General features: G+C 47.8%; 1 protein-coding gene across 50 annotated transcripts in view; it reads left to right on the forward strand.

Annotated features, from left to right (window-relative positions):
* Nucleotides 1–22,994, forward strand: part of CACNA1C (calcium voltage-gated channel subunit alpha1 C) — a 725,791-nt gene that overhangs the window by 543,969 nt on the left and 158,828 nt on the right. For all 50 annotated transcript variants that reach the window (XM_078338403.1, XM_035258332.3, XM_078338402.1 and 47 more), the window contains exon 9: nt 212–384. In XM_078338403.1, coding sequence (XP_078194529.1) covers nt 212–384 — 173 coding nt within the window. The remainder of the gene's footprint in view (nt 1–211; nt 385–22,994) is intronic.

Consider the following 22,994-nt stretch of genomic DNA (forward strand, 5'->3'; position numbering starts at 1 on the left):
CCCCTTAGTGCCACTTCCCATTGAGGTGAGAGTAGACAAAACCTGGGCTGACTAGAGGAACTCTGTGGAAAGCAGGGCCGTGTGGGCAGTTTCTCCCTGCAAAGCAATTAAGACCTTGTTTCTCCTTATCTCCATCTCTCCTTCCATGCCCAACCCTTCTTGGTGCTCCCTCCTTGCTCTCCTCCCCTGCCCCTCCTCTCACTCTCACCAGAGAGTTTTCCAAAGAGAGGGAGAAGGCCAAGGCCCGGGGAGATTTCCAGAAGCTGCGGGAGAAGCAACAACTGGAAGAGGATCTCAAAGGCTACCTGGACTGGATCACTCAGGCCGAAGACATTGACCCAGAGAACGAGGACGAAGGCATGGATGAGGAGAAGCCCCGAAACAGTGAGCAGCCATCTTCTTCTGTGTTTGGGCTGGGTTCTGGGGGAGAGGAGACAGCACAAAACCTTGACTGTCACCCTTTCTTGGCAGCCCCAGGTGAGCCTTTCTGGAAAAGCACTTACCTCACTGATGGCAGTCACTTGCTACACACAGACATCAGTCACATGTGGAAGATCACAGCTGTCGATCTGTAAAACCTTATGCTCCTTTTAGAATATTTCACCTTAAAAGAGAGTTGAGAATTTGCTAAGGCAGAGGCTTTTTTAAAATCAGAGATCCTTCTCCTCCAGGTTCCACCTCTTTGGGCAGGGAAACAGGCTTCCTGTTTAAAAGCACAGGCTTGTTTTAAAGGAACAATGTCTGGAAAACTTCATACCTGCTCAGGATTCCTTCCCCCCTTGCAGAAAATTTCCAGGCACCGCTGGGCTTTTTCATAGGAAAGTTGGTCAAAGGTTTTCCTCGAAGGGGTTAGATTCAAAGACCTGTGGAAGTGCTAAACGGGAGGGTTGGGAGAAGCCCAGAGGAATTCCACGGAATGCAATTAGGTGATGGAAATCAAGACAGATCCCTTCCTCGGGGGTTCACGAGGCCCATTGTTAGATAGGCTGTTGCTGGGATAGAAATGAGAGTAATGTATGATGTTGATTCACAAATAGGCACAACATGATGGATCATGGAAATTCAGGCTTTTATCAGATTAGCCCTGTGGTTCTCAAAGCGTGGCCCCTGGCCAGCAGCATCAGCATTACCTGGAAACTTGGTAGTAATGCAAACTCTTGGGCCCCACTCCAGACCTCCTAACCCAGAGACTCTGGGGATGGGGCCCAGGAATCTGTGCTTTGACAACTCCTCAGGTGATCAAGATGCATGGTAAATTTGAGGACCTTTGCATTAGCTCTATGTATCCCATTTGGCCTTGATCTCTGTGACTCTAACCACACTCTTTCTTCCCTTTTCTGTGTGCAGTATCTTTCTTTTTCAATATACATGTGTGAATAGGTGCATTTAATCCTCTCAAGGAGCCTTACTTAAAAAGTTTCCTAAACACTGAGCATCTAGAGTAGTCCAGGAAGCAAACAGGTTAAAGAGCCATTCAGGGCACCACATGGAGTCATGCCGGTAAAGGCCGGGAGCCGGAACTTCACCCTGAGCAGAGAGGACGATGAGACAAGCCACCAAGAGAAAGAACAGGTGCAGGAAGAAGGGATGAAGACAGCCAAAGGTGTTCACAGGACCAGAATCTCTGCTCTCTCATTTCAAAGATAGATTTAATAAATCTATCAACTGCTCCCTTTCTGATAACGCTGCTCAAGGAGCAAATACAAAATTAAAGCACACAAACAACAAGGGACTGGTAACAACATAATTTAGTAACCTAAGGAGGCCTTTGTGCTCTACTAAGTGGTTTTGCAAGTTGGAAGACAGGGCCTTTGATGGATTATAACATGAGTGATGATGCCGCTGAGGGTCTTCCTGGAAGAATGCCTGACAGCTTCTATTACACTGTTGATGGAACTGAGGAGTAATTGATTAGTTTGTGGCACTGAGTGGTATGGTAAATAAATAAGGTGGCCTGTGAGCCACGGAGAAGCATACCTCTAAAATGCAGGTATTTGTATCCTGGCTCCTGGCCTCACCCTAAGTCAGAGCATGGTCCCTAGCTTGTGACTAATGGTGATGAGCATTTCTGTAGCATGTGTTATTAAAATCCAGCAGTAGCCACTACCTGCTCAGCAGCCAGTAGCTGTCCACTGAGATAATAGAACATAGCTATTCTGTTCTTTGCCTAAAGCAGGAGCTTCCAAGTGGAGGGGTGGGGGTGTGTTGCTTCTCCATCTTACCCATTAAATGAATAAATTCCTAGGAGAGTTCCCAGCATGAGAGTATTCTTTGCTGCTGGAGCACATCACACTGACAAGGCCCATCTACCCGCATTTCTGGACAAACTTTGAGAAGAGCATAATGAGCTGCCTACCCCAATAGACAGAGTCTCTGCCAAGATTTTCCTAAGCCTAGATGAGGATAGCCTTAGACCCTGGAGACTGTGGTTTCTCTCACTTTGCACTATTCCCTTATGGCTGGAGGAACCCTGGGGATGTTTCTTATTCTAGGAGGACTGGAATGGGAGCCTGGCTCCTTCATTAGTGGAAATGCTAATTCATGAGACAGTTCCAGGGGATGAGGCAGGGGAATGAATATTTTTAAAAGCAAGGTGTAGAGAGTAAGATAGACACGTGCAATGAAGTGGAACATGTGAGACAGGAATGGAGCCAGGAAGAGAGTCCAAAGGACTGAGTCTGCTGGGGAAGTCCAGTTAAAAGTAGAGCTGATGTGATGAAATGATTAAGGAATCAGAGGCCTAACACACTTGCAAAAAAGGCAAGACAGTGGCTCAGAAACTAGCTTCCTGTCTTGAGAATTTCATACATTGCCCTTTGAAACAAATACAGGAGAAATCCTGCTATGTTTGAAGCATATGTGTTTCGATTACTATAATATTGTAGCCTTTGAAATTTCAGAAAGATTACAGTATGGTATGTGTGCCAACTCTCTTCAGCTCAAAAGCTAAGTGATCTTTTAAGAGAAAAAAGGCTGATCGCTCTTGATCAGCGGCTGTGGTGACTCTGCTTCCCCACTGGGCAGCGTCTGGATGCCCATGGTGTGAAGCTGGGGAGGTGGGGCTGGGAGCTGCTTGGTGGTACCCAGCATACCTGAGGGGAGCCCAGTGATTCCGTTTTCTTAGGGAAAGCTGCAAAAGCCACCAAGGACATAGAAGAAATGGGCTGGAAGGACAACAGAAAGAAAGCTGCAGTCTGGAGGTATTTCGCTAAATATGAGAGTAAGTGAAGTAGCCAATAAGTCATATACAAAAATATGTTCCAGTTCATTCATTCATCAGTCCACCCATTCACAAACAAGAGGTCTGCTCTCTGCCAGGCACTGTTGTAGACACTGGTGATAGAGCAGTGAACAAGAGAGTCAAAACTCCCTGCCCTCATGGAACTTAGATTCTAGTAGAGAGACCTATGGTAAATTCAATAGAAGGCCAGAGAGGGACGAAGCAGTGAAGGGGGAAGAGTGTTGAGAGGTTTGTGATTTTAGAGGCAGCAGCCAAGGAATGTCTCACAGAGAAGGCAGCATTGAAATAAAGACTTGGAGGCTGGAAGGAAAAGCACCATGTGGATAGTTGGAAAAAGAGCCTTCCAGGGGCTATTGAGAAGGGGCCCACACTGATGATTCCAAAGCAGAGGAGGCTTATGCAGCTGGAGAGGAAGGAGTAAGGGGGTGAGGTGCGAGGTGAGGCTGTGGGACTCAGGGAGTAGGGTATGTAAACTGTTGTGAGAAAACTTGGCTCTTATTGGGAATGAGCCAAATAGCCTCTGGGGGTTTTGAGCAGAAAATCAACATGATCTGACAGTAGTCAGGGTCCGTCTGCCTGCCATGTGCAGAATGGAGTGAAGGTGGGCCAGGGAGAGGCAGGAGTCCTGTTGGGTGCTGCCGCCTCAGGAGATGCTACGCCTGGTCTTGACACCCATGGAGGTGATGAGGTCAGACTTCAGGATGATGTCATTTGCAGACATATCAGATATGGGATGTGAGAGATAGAGGTCGGGCATTTTCCAGGGCCATTGTCCTGAATGATGCCAAGAGTGGAATTGTCATTTATGGATATAGGGAAGCCTGTGTCAAGACAGGAGGATCAGGAAAGCCATGTCGGACCTTTAAGTTTGAAGTGCCTATTAGACATCCAGGTGGGACTGTTGAGTAGGTAATAGGAAATGAACCTCTCCAGGGGAGAGATCTGTGGCTGAACTGTAATTTGGGGAGTGAACAGCATATAGAAGATACTTAACTCCTGGATCTCTGGATGAGCTCACTGGGGTGTGAGTGTAGACAGAAGTGAGATGTGGCCCAAGAACTCAGTCCCAGCCCTACTGATGTTTGAAGACTGGGATAAAGGGAAACAACCAGCAAAGGAGACTCCAAAAGGTATGGCCAGAGAGACAGGAAGGAATGCAAAGGTAGGGGTGTGAGTGTTGCTGCCGTGACTGGAGATGGACCATTGCACTCCGCAACGTGGGGCTCACTTGCTGGTGCCTTGACACAGGCTGTTGGATGAAATGCTGGGGGAAAATCTTCCTGGAAAATCAGCAGTCTCTCGAGTCTGCATGCTTCCTGCAATGGCACGGAGCATTGCTTCTTTGGCATGGCCTAGCTTCCAGCTGTACGAAGAGTTTGGCCATCAGGAAACCAGAAAGGGAGGAGGAGGAGACTCACGCAGACTCTAGCATGCCCATGGCCTCAAGACAGTCGGTGTCTAAAGCTTAGCCCATCATGAAATGATGTTCCCTACTACACCAGTGCCAGTACTAGCCACTGGCTCTGCAACTGGTTACAGACAGCCTGGGAAAAAAGAGGACACGATACTCAAGAGCCATTTCAGAGCCAAAAAGAGGCAAGAAAGGGGCATGTTTACACACTGGTGCCCTGGATGCAGCTTCCTAAATGGGGCAGTCAAGAGCCAAGCACCTTCTCTCTCTGGATAAAGGCTAGGATAATGTTGAGGTCTCTCCCTGCTCAGTGACTGCTTCTTCCCTCCCTCTGAGCAGCAATGAGCAGCCCCTGTGAAGGGACCCATTGCAAAACCATCATTACTGCACAGGGTTTATTGTCATCAGCAGGGATGCGCTGCTCCAAGGCACAGGGTTCATCTTCCAGCTCCAGTGTTAAATCTAATAGAAGGCCAGACACTACAGGCAGACGCCATAAAGAAAAGAGACAGATTTTCTTCTTCCTTTTTCCTCTTCAGGATCAAAAACCATTTCATTTCATTTATTTATTTATGGATATTTATTAAATATCCATCCTTATAGGAATCTCTCTCTCATGTCATTAGCACAACTTGAATGCAACCCTGGCTCTCTAAAGCTTACAGTCTAAGACAGATATTGATGTGGAAGGACATATAAAAGACAGACAGATGGTGGAACCAAAACATTGAATTTCCACAAAGATAAGCCGGATAAATATCTACCCCATGGCACTGAGTTACATGACTCGGGAGCCACTTTTGCAGTCATCACCAACTAGCAGAGTCACGTGCCTGCTGCCTGCCCCACAGAGTCTAGGATCATGTATTATTGAGACAGGAAATTGGAAGGCTTGTAAGAACTGCAGGTTGCCCATGAAAGGGCCCCATGTGGCTTGAGAGCAGCAACCTGAATATCACTGATTTACATTATATATGTGTCAAGGGCATGTGTGTAGTTATTTGATCTTTTTTTAAAATAAATTAATCAGTACGATCAGTATCAGGACCTTTCTCATGGCCAGGGGTTGCCACGTGTCTAGATACCTACAACATAATCCCGTGAAGCATCTGGCTCAGATTACATGAGAAGACACGCTAATACTCGTTTTCGTCCTTGATTCTGTTTGTACCTTGCTCTGTTAAGTGATCATGCCACCAGGTCACGAAGTGAGAACAGACCCTTAAAGCAGAGACTGGAAGTAGCTCCTGGGTCTTCACGTTAACTCTCAGCTGGTCCTAGTCAGAGCCCTGGAGACCTCAGTGCTGGAAAGTTGCCAAAGAGATCAGGTGAGGAAACTGGAGCCCAAGGTGGGAAACAACCACCTGGCTAAATGTTAGTGAAGTCAGCACTCAAACCCAGGGCTCCAGATTCCCTATTTATGGAGAGTATGTCAATACCAGCTGAGACAGGCACCAGAAGGATTCCCACACCCTTTTTAGATAACTGCCTTTGTGTTGGTCTCCCATTCACTACGTAACAGCTGTGGTGGGAATGGAGGCTGTACAGAGGGGCCTGTGAGCAGCAGGGGCCGGGGCGGGTACTATGTAGGCCACACTGTGGTTTTGGAGGGACAGGAGTAACCAGGGAGCCACCAGGACCTCTCCTGCAGTTTGAAGTGGATGTGGATGGGGAGCAGCTGTGTTCCTGGGATCACTGGCCAGGCAGCCACCCTGCAAAGGCAGAACAAACAGGCTGTTAGCTCTTGAACTGCCAGGCACACTGGAGGTCCTTGGCAGGGAGTGGAGCGTGAAGGCCCTCTTCCTCTCCGGGGACAGGAGGACAGCATCCTCTGCCTGCCAGCCAGGGTCCCAGCCCAAGCCAGTGTCTTCCCAGCCCACTTCTCTCTCCAGCGGCTTCATCATCTTCCCAGTTCCCCAGGCAACAAAGCTTCCTTCCCCTTCCCTCTCTGGTGCCCCTCCACAGTTATCAGCGCCTGCGTCAGTCAAGTCGTATGGGCTCTCCTCCTCGTGTGGACCTCTCACCCCTTCCCTCTTCTCCCATCACCTGTCTTTGCCTGGACTCGCAGCCACTTTGCTGCCCTGCCTTCCAGCCCCACTCCCACACACTTGTGTAATGCAGCCAAATTCATATTTCTGCAGCTGACCATGTCATCATTCTCTTGTTCAAATGCTTAGAATGTCTCTCCATGGCTACAGATTAAAGCCTAAACATCTCTCAGTATTTTAGGCATCTTCAATCTGTCTCAGCCAATAGCTTGAACCTTATCACTCCCTACTGCCCACCGCAAAGCCATACTGCATCCAGTTTTCCAGAAACACCTGCTGCTGTCCTGTTTCTGCACCTTTACCCATCTCCCGTCCCTCTGCTTAGAGCACCCATTTCCTCCTCTGCTCCTCCGAAGCCTCCCAGCCCAGACTGGAGAACACATCTTGGCTCAGGCCTCCCAGAGCTCCCATCTCAGGACAGGCACCATCAGCACTCTACCTTCACCTACTCATCAGTGGGTTGAGGTGGCCCAGCCCTCTCATTATATTGAAAGCTCTCAGGAGACGAGACAGGAGCGTGAATTGGTAACTTCTCATTCACTCTCCCACTCAGTATGCAGGACAATGATTTCTATTTCACAGACTTCGCTCCCAAAAAAGACATATTGAATTGAATTGAATCCTCTTTAGGTCAGAGAATTAAGGTCTTATAGCCCTGTATTCATGCCTAGTTGTCCAAATACCATTTCTCCAGTCATAGCCATACTCATGGTAGCCCCCAGGGAGTGTGTTGTGGTTGGCAGCATGGGCAGAAATGATTTGGCATTGAGAAAGTGGGTCGAGAAGACTGGTTGGAAGGAGTTAGAATTATAGTCCCAGAAGAAGAGAAAGCCAGGAGTCAACAGAATGGGGCAGAGCTGCCTGATGCCCACATACTCCCTGCAGGAGAGGTCATTGTTTCACTGGTATGGAGTCAGCTTTTGGACTCTGAGTTTGGATCTTGGACACTTTTTTTAGCCCTCTGTGGGCTCTTCTGGGCTGGGGGACAGATGAAGGACAGGGGCAGGGGCATGAGACAGGCTGTCGCTTTCTTGCATGGAAGGTGAACAAGGCCTGGATAGTCTCCTTTCATCTTGCCAAAGATCATCTCATGTGGGTATTCTTTGCCCCACTTTGCAGGTGGGAAAAGCAAGGCTCAGAAAAGTTAACTTATTCACATTGTGTGGCTTGTAAGTTGCACAGTTACATGGGTCCCAGTTCTGCTCCCTCCATACTATACTGGTGTCTACCACAATCCCCCTCAGGAATGCCCTCCTCTTCCAACCAGGGGGAAAGAGAAGAAGGCCCTCCAGTCAGTCCGCCAGCCAGTGCAACCTGTGCATTCTCCTTAGTTGTGGCATTTTTGGCTTCAGCCTAATATGCAAAGCAGGTGGACAGAGAAATGAGGAAAAGAGTGGAGATGGGGGGGAGGGTGAAGGTAGTAGGAAGAAGTTACCTGAAATTGTAATATAAGGGGGCATGGGCTTGATTTTTTTTAAGTTGAACTTTACGATTCTGAGAACCATTATTGAAGCATGAAAAGAAGTTACGGCATTATCTTGCTCACGGAAAGAAAAAGCGAACTGAGGTCAAGCACTATCCATTTGGAACGGTTTAAGAGACCGGTTTGTTTGGAAGGAGATGTACCAATTTCATGACCTGTCTGAGTGTTCTTTAGTTCAGGGTTCCTTTGGACTGGGTTAGAGGAGGATGTTGCTCAGCCAGCATGCTCTGGTAATGGCAGTTCTAGCTTACTGACCATCCACTTTCCTGCCTTGGCAAGCACAACGTGAGGAATGTCACAGCAGCGTGCCTGATGATTCTGGGCTGTGCAGTGCTCCAGGGTCATCACTTCCAAGTCTCTGATCCCAGGTACCTCAGCACTACAGGGCCCCTGGGGGATCTCTGACATGTGGTGTCTTTGGATAAGTCCTGTCACCTACCTAAAGTCTCAGATTGCTTTAAGAATGGATCTGCCTGTGCCCATTTGGCCTTGCCCCGAGTAGGCACCCAGTAAAGAGCTGATTTGATTTTAATTTGGTGCTTTGCAAATAGATCTATACACCTGGGAGTTGAAAGTAGCTCAGCAGAGGGATGGAAGTGGAGATGAATCATCCTAAATTTCCCTTTGATCCATTTCCTCCAATAACCAGTGCTCAGCCCTGAAACAGAGCCGCCCACACTACAGTTACCTGGGCTCCCCACCCACTCCACGCTTCCTTCTCCATAAACACTGGGGGATAAGAAGCCCATGCCACATCAAGACGTCTTAACTGTCAGAGGCCATCGATGGAGGCGAGAGTGACAGCTCTGGCCTTTCTCACTACTTGCTGATGTGGAAAATTGTCATCCAGTAATGGAGGGAGATTAGCCATGTATTGTATTTCCATCATCAGGCTCGTGGCATGGGAGGATGATGTATAGAACGTGGAAACCTGAAGCCAGTAGAAAGGGCGCAGAAAGTGGAATCACTGGCCTCAGAGCAGTAGCCAGTGTCTGGGGAACCTCCTGGAGTCACATGCATGCCAGACCATCCTGAATGCTTGAAAGAGACATAGGTGCATTAACACACATTTAAGTCCCAACAGGGAACTCAGAATACTAAGATAAATAGACACAGTTTCTGTTCTAAGGGGACTTACAGCCTAGTTCAGGAGAAGATGCACCAACAGACAGGTGACAGTGATGAACTGCAGTCATGAACCAGGGGCTGAAGAAAGAGCAGAGTTTGGAAGAGGGTGGGAGGGGCTGTGTGCCCCAAGAATGATTCATGAAGGTGCCATATCAGTCAGGGTTGGTGGACCATTATAATAAGCGGCCCTCAAATCAAATCTCAGTTGCTTAATACAGTAAAGATTACTTTTCACTCCTCAGTGGAGTGTGGACTGGGGACTGGAGGGAGGAGAGTTCCTCCACAGCGGTCTTCAGGGCCCAAGGCTGTGTACCTTTTGTGGCTTTGCCACCCCCGGGGCCTCGTGGTCTCCCCTGTCTGCTTTGCATCTGGCCAGCAGAAGAGGGAGCATAGAGAGCCTGCTAGAGGTTTCAGCAGCCAGGCCTGAGAGTGTGGGCATCACTCCCAACACACCATCAGCCGGAACACAGCTCCCAGTTGTGCCCGACTTCCAGGGGGCTGGCAAACAGCAGCTAGTTAAGTGCTCGGGGGCAGAAGGACTGGGGCTGGGTGGGCACAGGACAGTGTCCCAGCTGCAATTTGGCAGCAGGTGACATGGCTGAAAGATCGAAATGGGATCTTCTAAGCTGAGGGGGCTTTATTTGCAAAGTTGTAGAAGCAAAATAATTTTTAAAAGAAGGAAAGAAAATTGAATTGTACATGTTTTATGGTGATTTTAGTTTAGGATACACAGGGGAAAAGCCAAAAAGAAAGACCAGGCCAGAAAGACGGGGACCTGGTCCCAAAAGGCCTCAGAGTGGGACTCTATCCTGTGGTTAAGGAGGAGCCACCCAAGAGATTTAAGCAGAGAGCTGACAAGGTACAAGTTTACCATCGAAGGTCACTGTGCAGCTGAGTATGGACCATGGGCTGCAAGGAGAGAGAAGTTGGAGGTCGGGGCGGCAGTCAGAGGGTGATAAGGTCTGAGTGGGAGTGGACGGGGAAGGGTTGGAAAGAGTCTGCATCCACTGGGATAGGGTCCTAAGGGTTGGCAGGCCCTGAACGCCTACCCTGAAAGCTCTGGGATAGGGTCCTAAGGGTTGGCAGGCCCTGAACGCCTACCCTGAAAGCTCCGGGATAGACAGCTCGTGCTTTTTAGCATCACGGCTGATGGAGGAGGTTGCAGCAGTGCCGTGCTCCTCTGGGGGGCTCTTCCTGGGAGTCAGTTTGTCTTGCCTGCTCCTTGGTGGGATCTCTGCCATAACCCTCTGCCCCTTGGCATTCCAAGGCCTGTTTAATACCCATGACCATAAACACACCCACAGGCAGTCCCCTTACCCTAAAAGGTGCCACATGGAGAATTCCAAGCAACTCAGCCTCATTAAATCCCTGCCCACATGATTAAATGCCTCCTGGGGAAAAAGGTCGAGTAACAACCCCAAACATGGGCTTTGATGGCTCCATCCTTCAGGATCACTTCATCAAATGGAAATACTCATGCCTCTGGTGACATCTGCAACGTTTCCAGAAGAGATTTCTACTCTCATGTAATCGGAGAGTCTTTGTCCTCTTAAATAACTATAATACCAGCTGTAAGTACTGGACTATTAATCACTGTGATCACTTTGTGTTGAAGCCACACTGTTAGAGGGACAGAACTGAAGCCTCTCCAGAAACAACAGAGAATCTGCTCAAGGAGTTGCTTAATAAAAAGGGTGTTCTGTTGGGGAGACACATGGAATTCTTCAAAACAGAAGGCAGTTGGCATCATTAGGCTGGGGTGAGGGTCAGAAGAGGGGCAGCTGGGGAGAGGAGGGCTGGCACATTTATGTCTTATTATCTTTCTGTATCCTGGTACCAGGTGCTGGATTCCTTATTTAGCCATGTGGATAGTTAGCTTCATTACAATTCAAAATTTATGGAATCCTAAAACCTTGGGGCATAAAGGGGGGCCCAGGTCCCTGAATCTGTTCTCATTCCCTGGGCTTAATCATGCCGCCTTGAGCCACACCCTACCCCACGTGGGGCCTGTTGACACAAAGACAAGTTTCTGTGCTGCTGTTCCAGGCCTTGTCACATTACACTGGACCACCTCCCAGCTGATGATGCTCCCAGATTCAGTTTGTTTTAGAGATGAGCAGGTTTCAACACTGTCTCTGGAAAAATCACAGGACATGCTCAAAGGTAGCATCATGGGATCTGGGCAAGGGACTTCCACAACAAAACAGGAAGTTGTATTTCTTTCCAGACACCTAGCTTTGAGCCTAAACTTCCACTTTGCTGATAAGGCTATAAACTCCCCTCCTCCTGCACCTATTTTGATTCACCTGCAGGGCTCACACAGGTGGTGCCATCCAGAGCCAACCCTCTTCAAAGGAAATGATAGGTAAGAAACATGTTTGCACAAGAGACCTCAAGTCTCTAAAAACAGCCCATGAATGAATGGTCCCCAGTGAAGGCAGACTGGAGTGACAGAATAGCATGTTCACTTCTACACGGCAGCTAAAGATAGCCTAAGAAGAGAATGAAGAAAGAAAAGAAGAATGTAGCCATTTACTCACTTATAGAAATATACATCCATTGAAATTTAGAATTAATATACATTAGTTCCTCAGACTGAAGAAATATAACCCCAGCAAAGATCTGCAGGGGTGAGCCACTGGACCGAAGAGCTTTGATCACATAAATTTAAATATTTACCCTTTCTAAATACATATATTTGAATATTGATAAGATTCTTCAGTGTTTTGTTTTATTCTACTCAAAAAGTAAGGCTATTAAGACAATTTTAAAATGTCTGGGCAGAGGAGCCCTTGCTGTTCCCTAAATCATGTTCTGAAACTTATTTGCTCCGCCTGAGGCTAGTTTTGACGAGCATGGCCCAAGTCTTACTCTCAGGACTTCAAGGAGCACCTTGTGTCTAGGACGACAGCATATGAAGATGACAGGTCAAGAAAAGACAAACCACAGGCCAGCACTGTTAAAGAATGATTACAACTGCACTGGGACTTGTTTGTGCCTTTTGCTTGAAGTAATAGACTAGATTTATTCTCAACAACTTACGATGAAGTTGAAAAGCCTTAATTATTTGCCTGACAGACTAGCTCTGAAGAAAAAAGCCTTTGTTTACCTTCTCAATTCCAAGCTTCATATCAGCCTGTCCAACGGTTATAACTCACATCCATGACTCATAAGCTGTGATAATGGTATCCAATATCAGTTATCATGTTAACAAAATGATCTGAAAATAACCAAATGCACACCTACTAACATAACACATGCACACACGCCAAACACAGGAGCAAGAGGAAATTCAGGATTCTTTTCTTGTCAGGAATATTCAGAATTAGAGTCTCAATGTATTTACTAATATTGGTTAAAGTCGACTGGGTCCAGCTTTGAGTAAAAAGCTTGGCATGATGTTTGCTATGCCTGGCAGAGGCAGAGAAAGTATCCCTGCTGTCCCCATGGCATAAGAAGTAATGTCAGTGGTGGTCCCAGCCCCTCGGCCCACTTCTGCATTGACTAGGAGGCTAAGGGGTCAGTTGCTGACCATCAGGCAGAGCATCCTAGGTTTTCATCAAGAATATCCCAAGCTTCAATAAAAACTGCAGAGCTTCTTCTTGAACCGCTTAGATGGTATAAAATCATTTCCATTAGTTAAAATTTCCATAATCCCTTAATAAACTAATTCCAGTAATCAATGAAGCCCTACCCCTTGATTAGATGAGTTGAGAGTTCAGCGATATGGGATGAATGACCCTCACGTTCGTCTCCTAACAGGATGCCAGAGTTTTGGGTCTGAACAATTGTCATGTGCTGTGCAGGAACTAGTAGAAGCCAGAGAAAAACAGGCAGCCTGACTTCACAGCCCCACTTGATAGCCAATCTGCAGCTGGCCTCTCCCAGTGTCCTTGTTTGTAAAATGAGAGAGGTCAGGTCAGTAAAAGCCCCTTCCAGTTCTAGGATTTGTTCTTGTGGTTCTAAGTTGACACACGTTAGTGTTAGCTCCAGGAGTCCGGACCAAACCTGTTCATTTCAGTCCATCAGATCCCAGAGGAATTCCATTGATTCTAGAATCTTACAGATCTTGGACTCTTTGAATTGCACTCCTCCTCCTGCAGAATCGCCTGTACCCTGAAAACCAGCCCGTTCTTTCAGCAATCCTCCGCTCACTCATGCATACCCTGATTTCTCTGCACGGAAATTCCAGCCCCAGCATCTGCCTTCTGAACTGCCACTTTTACCAAGCCAGGCTTGCCCTGCCAATCATGCAGTGTGCCAATCACTGAGACGCAAGTTTTGCAGTGGAGAAAGGGTTTGTTCACAGAGCAGCCAAGCAAGGAGATGGAGGAGCAGGTCTCAGATCTGCTTCCCCAAAGATGGGGTTTTAGGGCTATTTATTGGATAGAGGAGCAAGGTCCAAGGCATGGGGAAAGGTAATTGGGGATAAGGAAAACTGAGGCAGTTGGCGATCTGTGCAAGTGTAGTCAAGCTTCACAGCTCTTCATAGGGTTCATGTTCACAAATGGCATTGTTAGCACGGTCTCAGGATGGATGTTTTGGCCCTCTGATGTCAAAAGGTCACCCACTGGACACTCACACAGTCCCAGTTGGAGAGTCAGTGGTCTCAGATGGCTTGAACTGGACAAGAGCTGACCTTAAGTTCTTGAAAAATGACTTAGGCAACCATTACCATGGTGACTTATACGTCAGAGATAATATCTGTAAGGAGGCTTGTGGAAATTTCGTTATATATTGCTTAGCTACATGACTTTTAGCTGCATAGATTTTAAAATCAACTAGAAGCCAGTGAGACAAGTTAGGTTTGGTGGGCCTCATCAGGTTAGCCCTTGGTTTTACCACCCCACCTTCAAAGCCCCTTCAGCCATCTCTTCCTTTCGTGCCTTTCCTATCTTCACCACCCCTTCTTCCCAGCAGGGTCTTCCCCGCTCCTTCCTGCTCCCAGAAACCCCATTCCACAGCTGCATCATAGCACTTACTGTACATGATCTGTAGTGTCTCCCTATCTGCTATGTTTATGGCATTTTGTCTGGCATTCATCTATCTGATACCATCTGCTGGGTAGTACATCTTGAGTGTGGAGACTTCTGTATTACCAGAATCCTATATAGATCCTGGTGCATAGGCAATCAATGAGTATTTGTTGGAAAGGGGTTTGGAAATTGGGGGATAAAAATAAGGTATTGGCTTGGAAGTCCTTGGAATTCTGCCTCTGGGAATGGATCTCTTAGTCCTGCTTTGTCACTGTGTCAGCTCTAAAACCAGGTGGGGTCAGATCTGATCCAGCAGAGGATCAATAATGAACCAGACACACAAAGTAATTTTTAATCTTCCATTCCTTGCCTGTCAACATTTCTTTTTCACTTCTCAAGGAGGACATGATTATTCCTTGATGTTTTTCTTCATGTACTCATTTCTCCTCCTCTTTCTTCTTCAAATATGTCCAAGTGTTAGAAATATTTCTTATTTTATTCAGTCTCAAGAAGGCCAGCTAGCCAGCTAAGAATACTAGTCAGGAAATGGTTAAGAGAATACCAAGAATAAATTCTGAGTTGCTTCTTTAGGACTAGAAAGCTGAAGACATTTAAGGCTTGAAAGGTCAACTCCCTTCAAAGAGGGCAGAGGTTTGATTTCATCCATTATGTGGTCTTCAGCATAATGCTCATTTCATTCACTGGCTGCAATGGAGATTTATGGAGTAAATGTTATCACAAGCTGAGACTTAATGGGATCTCAACTGTAGCTCCTGGATGTAGTGGAAAGCAACCATTTTGATAATAAATAGAGAACAGCATCTAATTTGTAAATTCCTTTTTCCATGGCTAAGTTTAATCAGATCAGTGAAACTGAAGGGAATTGTTGATGACCAAAAATTATTTTCCATGCCTTACTCTGGCCAGGAAACATTACTCCTAATGGAAGTGGCATGTTGCTCTGGCAATGGAAGGGGATGACATTTATCATTAGATGAACCCAATTGTTGCATATTGAAAAATATATTTAGATCAAAATCTTTTTAAAACCCAACAGAAGCTGAGGCCCCATGTTGCCCTGGTACTGGTGTTACTGGTTCATAGAAGCAAAAACTCTTTCCAGTTAAACTACAGAGATCTGTAGCAGTGGCCAGCCTAAAGATTGCTTCTTGACCCCAGTGTATAGCCAGAGCAAGGCCAGAAGGACCACCATGGAGCCCAAATTGTGGTCACAAGTGACCTTTTCTTAATGGTAACAAGTGGGTTAGAGAACAGAACATAATATCTGGCAGGGCCTTGCCTTACTTTAGGGTTGAAAAAAAATCAAGGGAATGCAAAAGGGAGGTTATTGCAGCTCTCTTTTTTCAAGCTGTGCTAAATTTTTTTTCATGATTAGTTATAAGGATTATTTCCAGGAAAGGGACCATGCCATGGGTGAGTGACTGTTACATGCAGTAGGAACTTCATGAATACTTCATGATGAGAATGAAGCAATGAGGAGCACATCTGAAAAGCTGATGGCCCCAAAGGGAGCATGGCTAACTGTGGCATCTTTGGGGGTGGCCCTGAGAATGCTGTCTCCTCTCCAGTAAGAGTACCACCTCCAGGAGACCTTTAAACGCAAAGCAAGGGGTCCTGAGAACATTCTTAGACTCTTAGCCTGCATTTGCTTTTGTATTCCTCAGCACACAATGCCCAGTGTCCAGGTATCCTACACACTCAGAGTTCTAATACTGAATATTAGGAATGACAGCTACTGCTTATCAAGCACCTCCTCTTGCCCATATTATCTTGCCCTCACTTCACTCTCTGAGACTGGTATGATCTCCATATTCAGATGAGAAAGGCAAGGTTCAGATCATTGGCCCAAGGCCAGTTGGCTAACAGAAGTTTTACCTGGGCTCACACCCCAGCATGCCCCATCTGACTCAAAAGCCATCCTTCTTTCTCTTTTGTCAGAGAGGCAAGCACATGGTAGCCCCCCAGAATCATGAGCCTGGTGAAAGGAGGAGAAGTAGAGTGGAAAGAAGCTCTAGAAAGGGAGTATGGAGACCTGGTTCCTAGTCCCAGCTCTGATACTAACTGGCCCTGAACAATCCATTCCTCTCTGGGCCTCAATTTCCTCATATGTAAAAGTAATCAAAGGATCTCGTCTCATTCCTATCCCCTTGAAGCCCCTTCCAGCCCTTTCTCTTGGAGTCTTATATTCCAAAACAAGTGTGTGGCTGAGCTGAGGAGATGATGCCCTCATTTTGCAAACAGACGCTTCCCACAACTTGGCCAGGCAGCAGGGGTCACAAGAGAGGAAGTGTCCACTGCGTAAGGACTCTGGGCATCTGACTCTTTTCTCGGGGCCCACACTCTCCTGCCCTTGTCCCAGAGCCACTACCCCGACAATGTCGGTCTTGGCCTTGAAAGTACTGGACAGTAAAACCTCAGTGCTGGGAGGTGTCCTGAGGCTCTCCTTCTCTCCTGTCATGTGTGTGAAATTCCTCTACAACACCTTCACCACAGAGTCTTTCCATCCTGTTTCTTGCACTCTCCATGTAGGTACTTAACAGTCACAACAAACCCTTCCATCTTTGTGCACCCCCAGTTGCTGGAAGGTTCTTCCCTCTGACACCTGCGGCTATTGAGTGACAGTGGAAAGACAGTGTCCCGGTGCAGTGGCATACTCCCGATGGTGTGATGAATTATCCTGGCATGGTTAATTACTCACACTAATTGCTTTTCTGTCCCTATGCTCCCTCCTGCCTTACATTTCCAAGGGGTTGTGCTTTTGAGATCACTTCCCACCTCATCTCCCTTCGTCCTCCCAGCGACTCTATGAGGGAAGCGCCGAACTGCTACACCATGTGCCTTCTCAAAAAGGAGCCAGTACTGAGCAGAGAGCTCCTCTTGTCTCTTGCCTCTGGCCCAGGCCACTCCAGGGACCTCTCTGCCTCTCTCTGTCTGCCTCTCTCCCTCCTACCCCTTGACACAAACCTTTCTTCCTCTCCGATGTCTGTGCTTGGTCACTCCCGTCCGCAAGGAGGCACACTCCCCCACAGTATTACTGAGATAGTACAGGCCACTGTCTCCTTTCTGCTTTCACCAAATCAGGCAGGTCCCTTCTTCACCACCCAGGTAGTTGTTACTCTTGTAATGTAAGCAGCAAAAGCAATACAGCAGCTTGACTCTGCCCAGGGCCTATGCTCTGGCTGGACAGGCCCACCGATACCTAAAATTACACAGCCCACACGACCCCACATTCCCACTCCTCACCCCAGGAGCTTTCCTGTGTTCCATCCACCACTACCAGGACTCCATCCCCAAATCAGAACCTCTGTGTCCTTTCCTTCCTTCCAGGTTTCCTGGGCCACTGAGCCTACAGCATGAATCCTCCTAGAATTTAAGACTCAGGAGAGAGGTCACCGAGAGGTAGCAGTGTACCCCAGGCAGCCGGGCCGGGTGAATGCAAGATCAAGCCTCGCATTTCAAGTCGATTTTAGGATCATTAGCATTCCCACTTCCTGTCATGCCTCCAGGCCTTTTGCTTGTTGAAGACACTGGTTCCTGTTCTCTGGATTTCAAAAACCATTTCTCTCTTCTGAAGGAAGAACAGTCAACATCCCCAACAAGCCCATCTCTCCTGAGAAATTACAGAAGAGTTCTAAGATTCGGGCAAAGAGGGAGGAGGGATGGAGAATGAAGAAGGCCTTTGATTCAGACTCAGCCTTGAGAGGCAGGATCTGGAGGGAGAGGCTCTTCAGTGGAATAATGAGAGTGATAGAGGCCCCCGTCTGTTCTCCTTGCCCATTTGGTTTGGGGTCAGTTTCTCCTTCAGTGTGCCTGGCTTAGAGCTGCCCCAGCTGCTGTGGGCATGAAAACCACTGCCCACCAGTCCCCATATCTTAGCTCTTACCCGAAATAACCCAGGAAGGAGCCATTTATCCAGCCACCCACTCGGTTGGGGGGGTGGCTGGATAAATGGCTCCAGAATAATGGATGAAACATTGAAGGAGTGAAGCAGTGCACACCCTGTCCCTTGGCCCCAAGGTGCTCATTGTTACCCCTTCTATAAGCATAAAGGAGAAACAAAAGAAAGCTGAATTCGGGGTGTATGCTCCAATGCCAGCCAGTCTTTCCAGGGTGCCTCCAATGCCTCCAGCAGAAGCCCCCAGCCATGCTCCCACCCTGGGGCACTCCCAGGGAAGGCAGCTTGGTGCAGCAGATGGGGATGCTCTCTGGGAGCTTCGGTGGAGAGGAAAGGACAGGGTGGTCAGGGTACAAGGGAGGGTGAGGCCTGCCAGGTGGGGCTAGGGTAGCCTCGCTCTTCCTTGTCCCAGGAGCATATGTCAAAGGCACCAGTGGCTGGAGAAGCAGCAGGGACCAGAGGCTGGAGAATGCTCACACCCCTGCCCTGGTTCTGCTCTCAGCAGCCTCAGTTTTCTCATCTTAGTCTGTGGCTAGAAACACCTTCCCCAGTAGTCTCCCCAGGTTCTCGTAAGCATTAAAGGAGGTGATGTCATGTGAGTGCCTGAACACCACACACTGCTGGACTCTCCTAATGAACAGGCAAAGAACGATATGTGTCAGAGCACCAAGCTACATGGCACAAATAGTAAATGCCTCGGGGCAAGGGACCATTCTGGGATGGCACATAGGTCAAGGAGGCGTCATGGAGGTGGTCAGAATTGAAGGCTTTTGTGCATGTGTAGGAGCTGTGAGGATGGAATTCCAAGAGTGAGAGTGGAATTCCCAGACACAGGTGCGCAGCTCCTAGCAAGTGTCCTGCATGCATTGCGCCCTCCGTCAATGGTGTCAAAGCAAGAGGAACCGTGTGTGGCATATTCCAGAGGCAGAGAGTAGGGCTGAGTGTGTGGATCAGAGGGCGAATGCTGGAAAGGGAAGGTGTGGTTGGATGGGTAGAGTGAAAGCAGACTACCAAGGGCCCTGGGAGCCAGGCTGCGGGTCCTGTGTGCTGAGTGATAGTGATGTGACGTGGTGAAGTCCTTACTGAGGAAGACTCCTCCGGAAGATGAGAGAATTGTGTGTGGGCTCAAGCCCTTCTCTCTCTGTGCCCGGAGTCCCCTTACAACCAACAATTTAGCGTTTTATCCAATCAACATCCTCCTTTCTTGTAGAGCTCAATTTATTTTTTCCGAGGAAAAGAAATCTTAGAGATCTCCTCTCAACCTTCACCTCCCTCACACCTTCAGCAAATGCTTCTCCAGGCTTTGCCGGAAAATTTCTACTAATGAGCAAGTCCTCATCTCCCCAGGCAGCCAGGCCATTTGGGAAATGTTTCTTCCATTAGGGTGCAGTCTTCCCCCTCCAGTTCTCCTTCTTTTGTGCAGTGCCCTCTAGAACTACTCTGGGCAGGCGGTGTCTTCCTCTTGTGTAAAAAGTCTTCAGATATTGGAAGGTGGTGGTGAGGTCTCTCAGGTTCTTCTTACCTAAATTAAACCTTTTCGTGTTTTGTTTTTTTCTGCTGTTCTCTATAAGTGACACATGACTTACTGGCCCTTCCTCATCAAATAACTCTATTATTGCCCCTTTTAAACATGATCCTGAGTACTGAACCTCTATCCTAAGGGGGCCTGCCTGATCCAGGGGAGAGGGAAGCCCCGCCTCCCTGGGTGGTGAGCCTAGAGAAGCCTTGCCTGTAGCCGTTAGTCTAGAAATGCATGAAGCCTCAGGACCTCTCATGAAAGACGTGGGCAATTAAAGCAGCCAGAGGCCAGGCGTGGAGGCTCACATCTGCAATCCCACTATTTTGGGAGGCCAGGGTGGGATAATTTCTTGATCCCAGGACTTCAAGACCAGTCTGGGCAATGTAGTGAAACCCCACCTCTACACACACAAAAAAATAATTAGCCAGGTGTCTTTGTGTGGGCCTGTAGTCCTAGCTACTTGGAAGGCTGAGGCAGGAGGATCACGTGAACCTGGGAGATGGAGGCTGCTGTGAGCTGTGATCATGCCAGTAGATGTTACAGCTAAGAGGACAGACTTGGCATCAGATCTACGTGGGTTCAAATCCTGGATCTTATTGGCACTTGCTTTGAGTAAATGACTTAATTCACTCCTGGCTGGGCAACAGCACAAGACTCTATTTAAAGACAGAACAAAACAAAAACAAAAACAAAAAACCACCTAAAACAACACATAAAGTAGCTAGATGGACCAAAGACTATCTGCACCAGGGCAAGAAGGTGGGAAACAAAGCTGCAAGCATGCAGCAGGCAGTCTGGAGAAGAGTGAAAGCAAGGGCGCACCACATAGTGGGGCAAGCTGATCAATATTCTGACAGCTGCCTGTGCACTCATTCATGAAATTATGGGGCTGAAGAGACACCATGGGTTTGGAGCTAAAGTGACTCACTTCACATAAATGTCATCAGTGGCAGCAGCCTAGGAATTTAAGGCAGCAATTGACTTGCCTGCTGGAAGGGAAGACACAAATGAGACCCCTCTGAGGAAGTGTTGCTTCGTGCTCAAGACAGCTCTCCCTCTGTGGCTGCCCACGGCCTTCAAGGTAGTGCTGGGCCCCTGTAGAGCCTCCTTGCAGGAAATCTGGCCTGGTCTTCAGCAGCAGAAAGCAGTGAAGTGGGAAAGACAGGGCCCAAGAGAAGAAAGAAATGAGGGCAAATCGTGAGCTCTACATAGCTGTTGTGAATGGCAAGGAACAGGGTGCAAAGGTCAGAACTCAATCACAGTAAAACTCTGATTTCTGGACAGGAGAGGGAGCCTGGGGCCTATGCCCAGCCTCGATGCCTTTCTGACCAAGGGTGGGCTCCTGCCCTCTCCATGATGTGTGTCAATGGTGAGTGAGAAAGGGAGGCAGCACTCATGGTGGAAAGAGGCTCAGAATTCTGCCATCTGCCTATGGTGTCCAGCTTAACTCTAGACAAGCTGCTGACCCTCTCTGGACTTTAACATTCTCACTTACACAATGAAGGGCTAGGTGGGGCACAGTGGCTCATACCTGTAATTCCCAACATTTTAGAAGGCTGACGGGGGAGGATTGCTTGAGATCAGGTATTCAAGACCACCCTGGGCAACATAGTGAGGCCTTGTCTCTACAAAAAAATTAAAAATTAGCCATGCATGGTGGTGCATGGCTGTTGTCCCAGCTACTCTCAAAGCTGAGGTGGGAGGAGCACTTGAGGCTGGGAGCTGGAGACTGCAGTGAGCCAAGGTCATGTCACTGCACTCCAGCCTAAGCAAGAGTGAGACTGTTTCAAATAAATAAATAAATAATCATGAAGGGCTGGCTTACAATCCTACAGACCCCTCTGATTCTGCAATGATGGTATGATTAAGATCTCCATTTTACACTGGGGAAACTGAGCCACAGAAGAGTGAGGTCACATAGCTCTGAATGACAGAGCCAGGATCCAAATTCAGGCCCCTGACCCCCAAGCCCATGCTCCTAACCACGCTGCCTGCTGACTGCCTCCTTCTGCCCAGAAGAGCTGGCACGGAGGCCCTGGGTAGGGTCATAAAATAAGTGTCTTCTCCCCAGGACAACCACCTGCACCCGCTGCCCTCTTCCTCCACTTAGTGATGCCAGCACATCCTCAGGGCTCTCTTACCCTTGCTCTCTCATGAGTGATAGGAAAAGGCTTTATAAATTAATCAATAGACATTCTAGCTAATAGGATAAACTATTAGCATCAGATCTACCTGGGTTCAAATCCTGGATCTTATTGGCGTTTGCTTTGAGTAAATGATTTAATTCTCCAAGCCTCAATTTTCTCATTCAAAAAATGAAGATATCTAATGCCTCCCTCATAGAGTCACATCAGTCAATGTATGGAAAGTGCCGAAGAGTAGCTGTGACATATGGCAAGTGACTGAAAACTGAGCTATTGTTATTAATATGAAGATAGAAATGACTGATGTTGCTATTGTGCACTCTGGGGGACAAGGCCTTAAAATCAAGGAATGGCCATTAGGTGTCATGGAACCAGGTTGGAGGAGGATTGGGGGTACAAATCATTCTCCAACCCTTTCCAATCATACCACATGGGTGACCTTCTGGCATGTGACACTTAGCACTTAAAAGGACACTACTAAAGTCCTTTCAGTAGTGAGAATTGGGTTTCCAAAGGAGTCCTGTAGAGAAAAGCCACCACACTCCATGTCTAGAAGACCCCTGTCCCATCCCTAATGGTTGCAGGCAAGCTGTATTTTCCCCTTAGAGTGTCTTGCCCTCCTGGGTGGTCAGATAGCCTGTTTCCCTCACAGTCCCCGAGAGTCTGAGCATGTCCCAGCTGGCCTGCCGTGTCTAGTGGAGGTGGGGTGGGGGTGGGAGACAGTGTGTTCCAAAGTTCACAAGTTTGTTGGGTAAAGCTAAACTTCCCTGCCCCCTCCCTGCCCTGTCCACCTCCCCACCAACCCAGCAGCAATAAGCAAGGCAGCCTGATGGACTCCGTGGTGCCGTAATGGCGGAGAGAGATTTTCTGCTTGGGAGCACAGGATGTTTATGGCCTGCTGAGATCACAACGACCCTGGCTTTCTTCTTTGGATTATGGCTGCAGACCAAGGGCAGGCATTTATGCCTCCTCCCAGTTTACAGCAGTGATCATAATTATGATGATGGCAGAGCGTGCTTCTATTGTGCCTTTTTAATAAGGCCACTTTGTTTGGCTTCTTAATATTTAATCCTGTTTTATATTTACTTTCTGATGGCTTAAAATCAACTGGGTTTTAATTGCTTATGC

This window comes from Callithrix jacchus, chromosome 9 (genome assembly GCF_049354715.1).
Source record: "Callithrix jacchus isolate 240 chromosome 9, calJac240_pri, whole genome shotgun sequence".
NCBI lineage: Eukaryota > Metazoa > Chordata > Mammalia > Primates > Cebidae > Callithrix > Callithrix jacchus.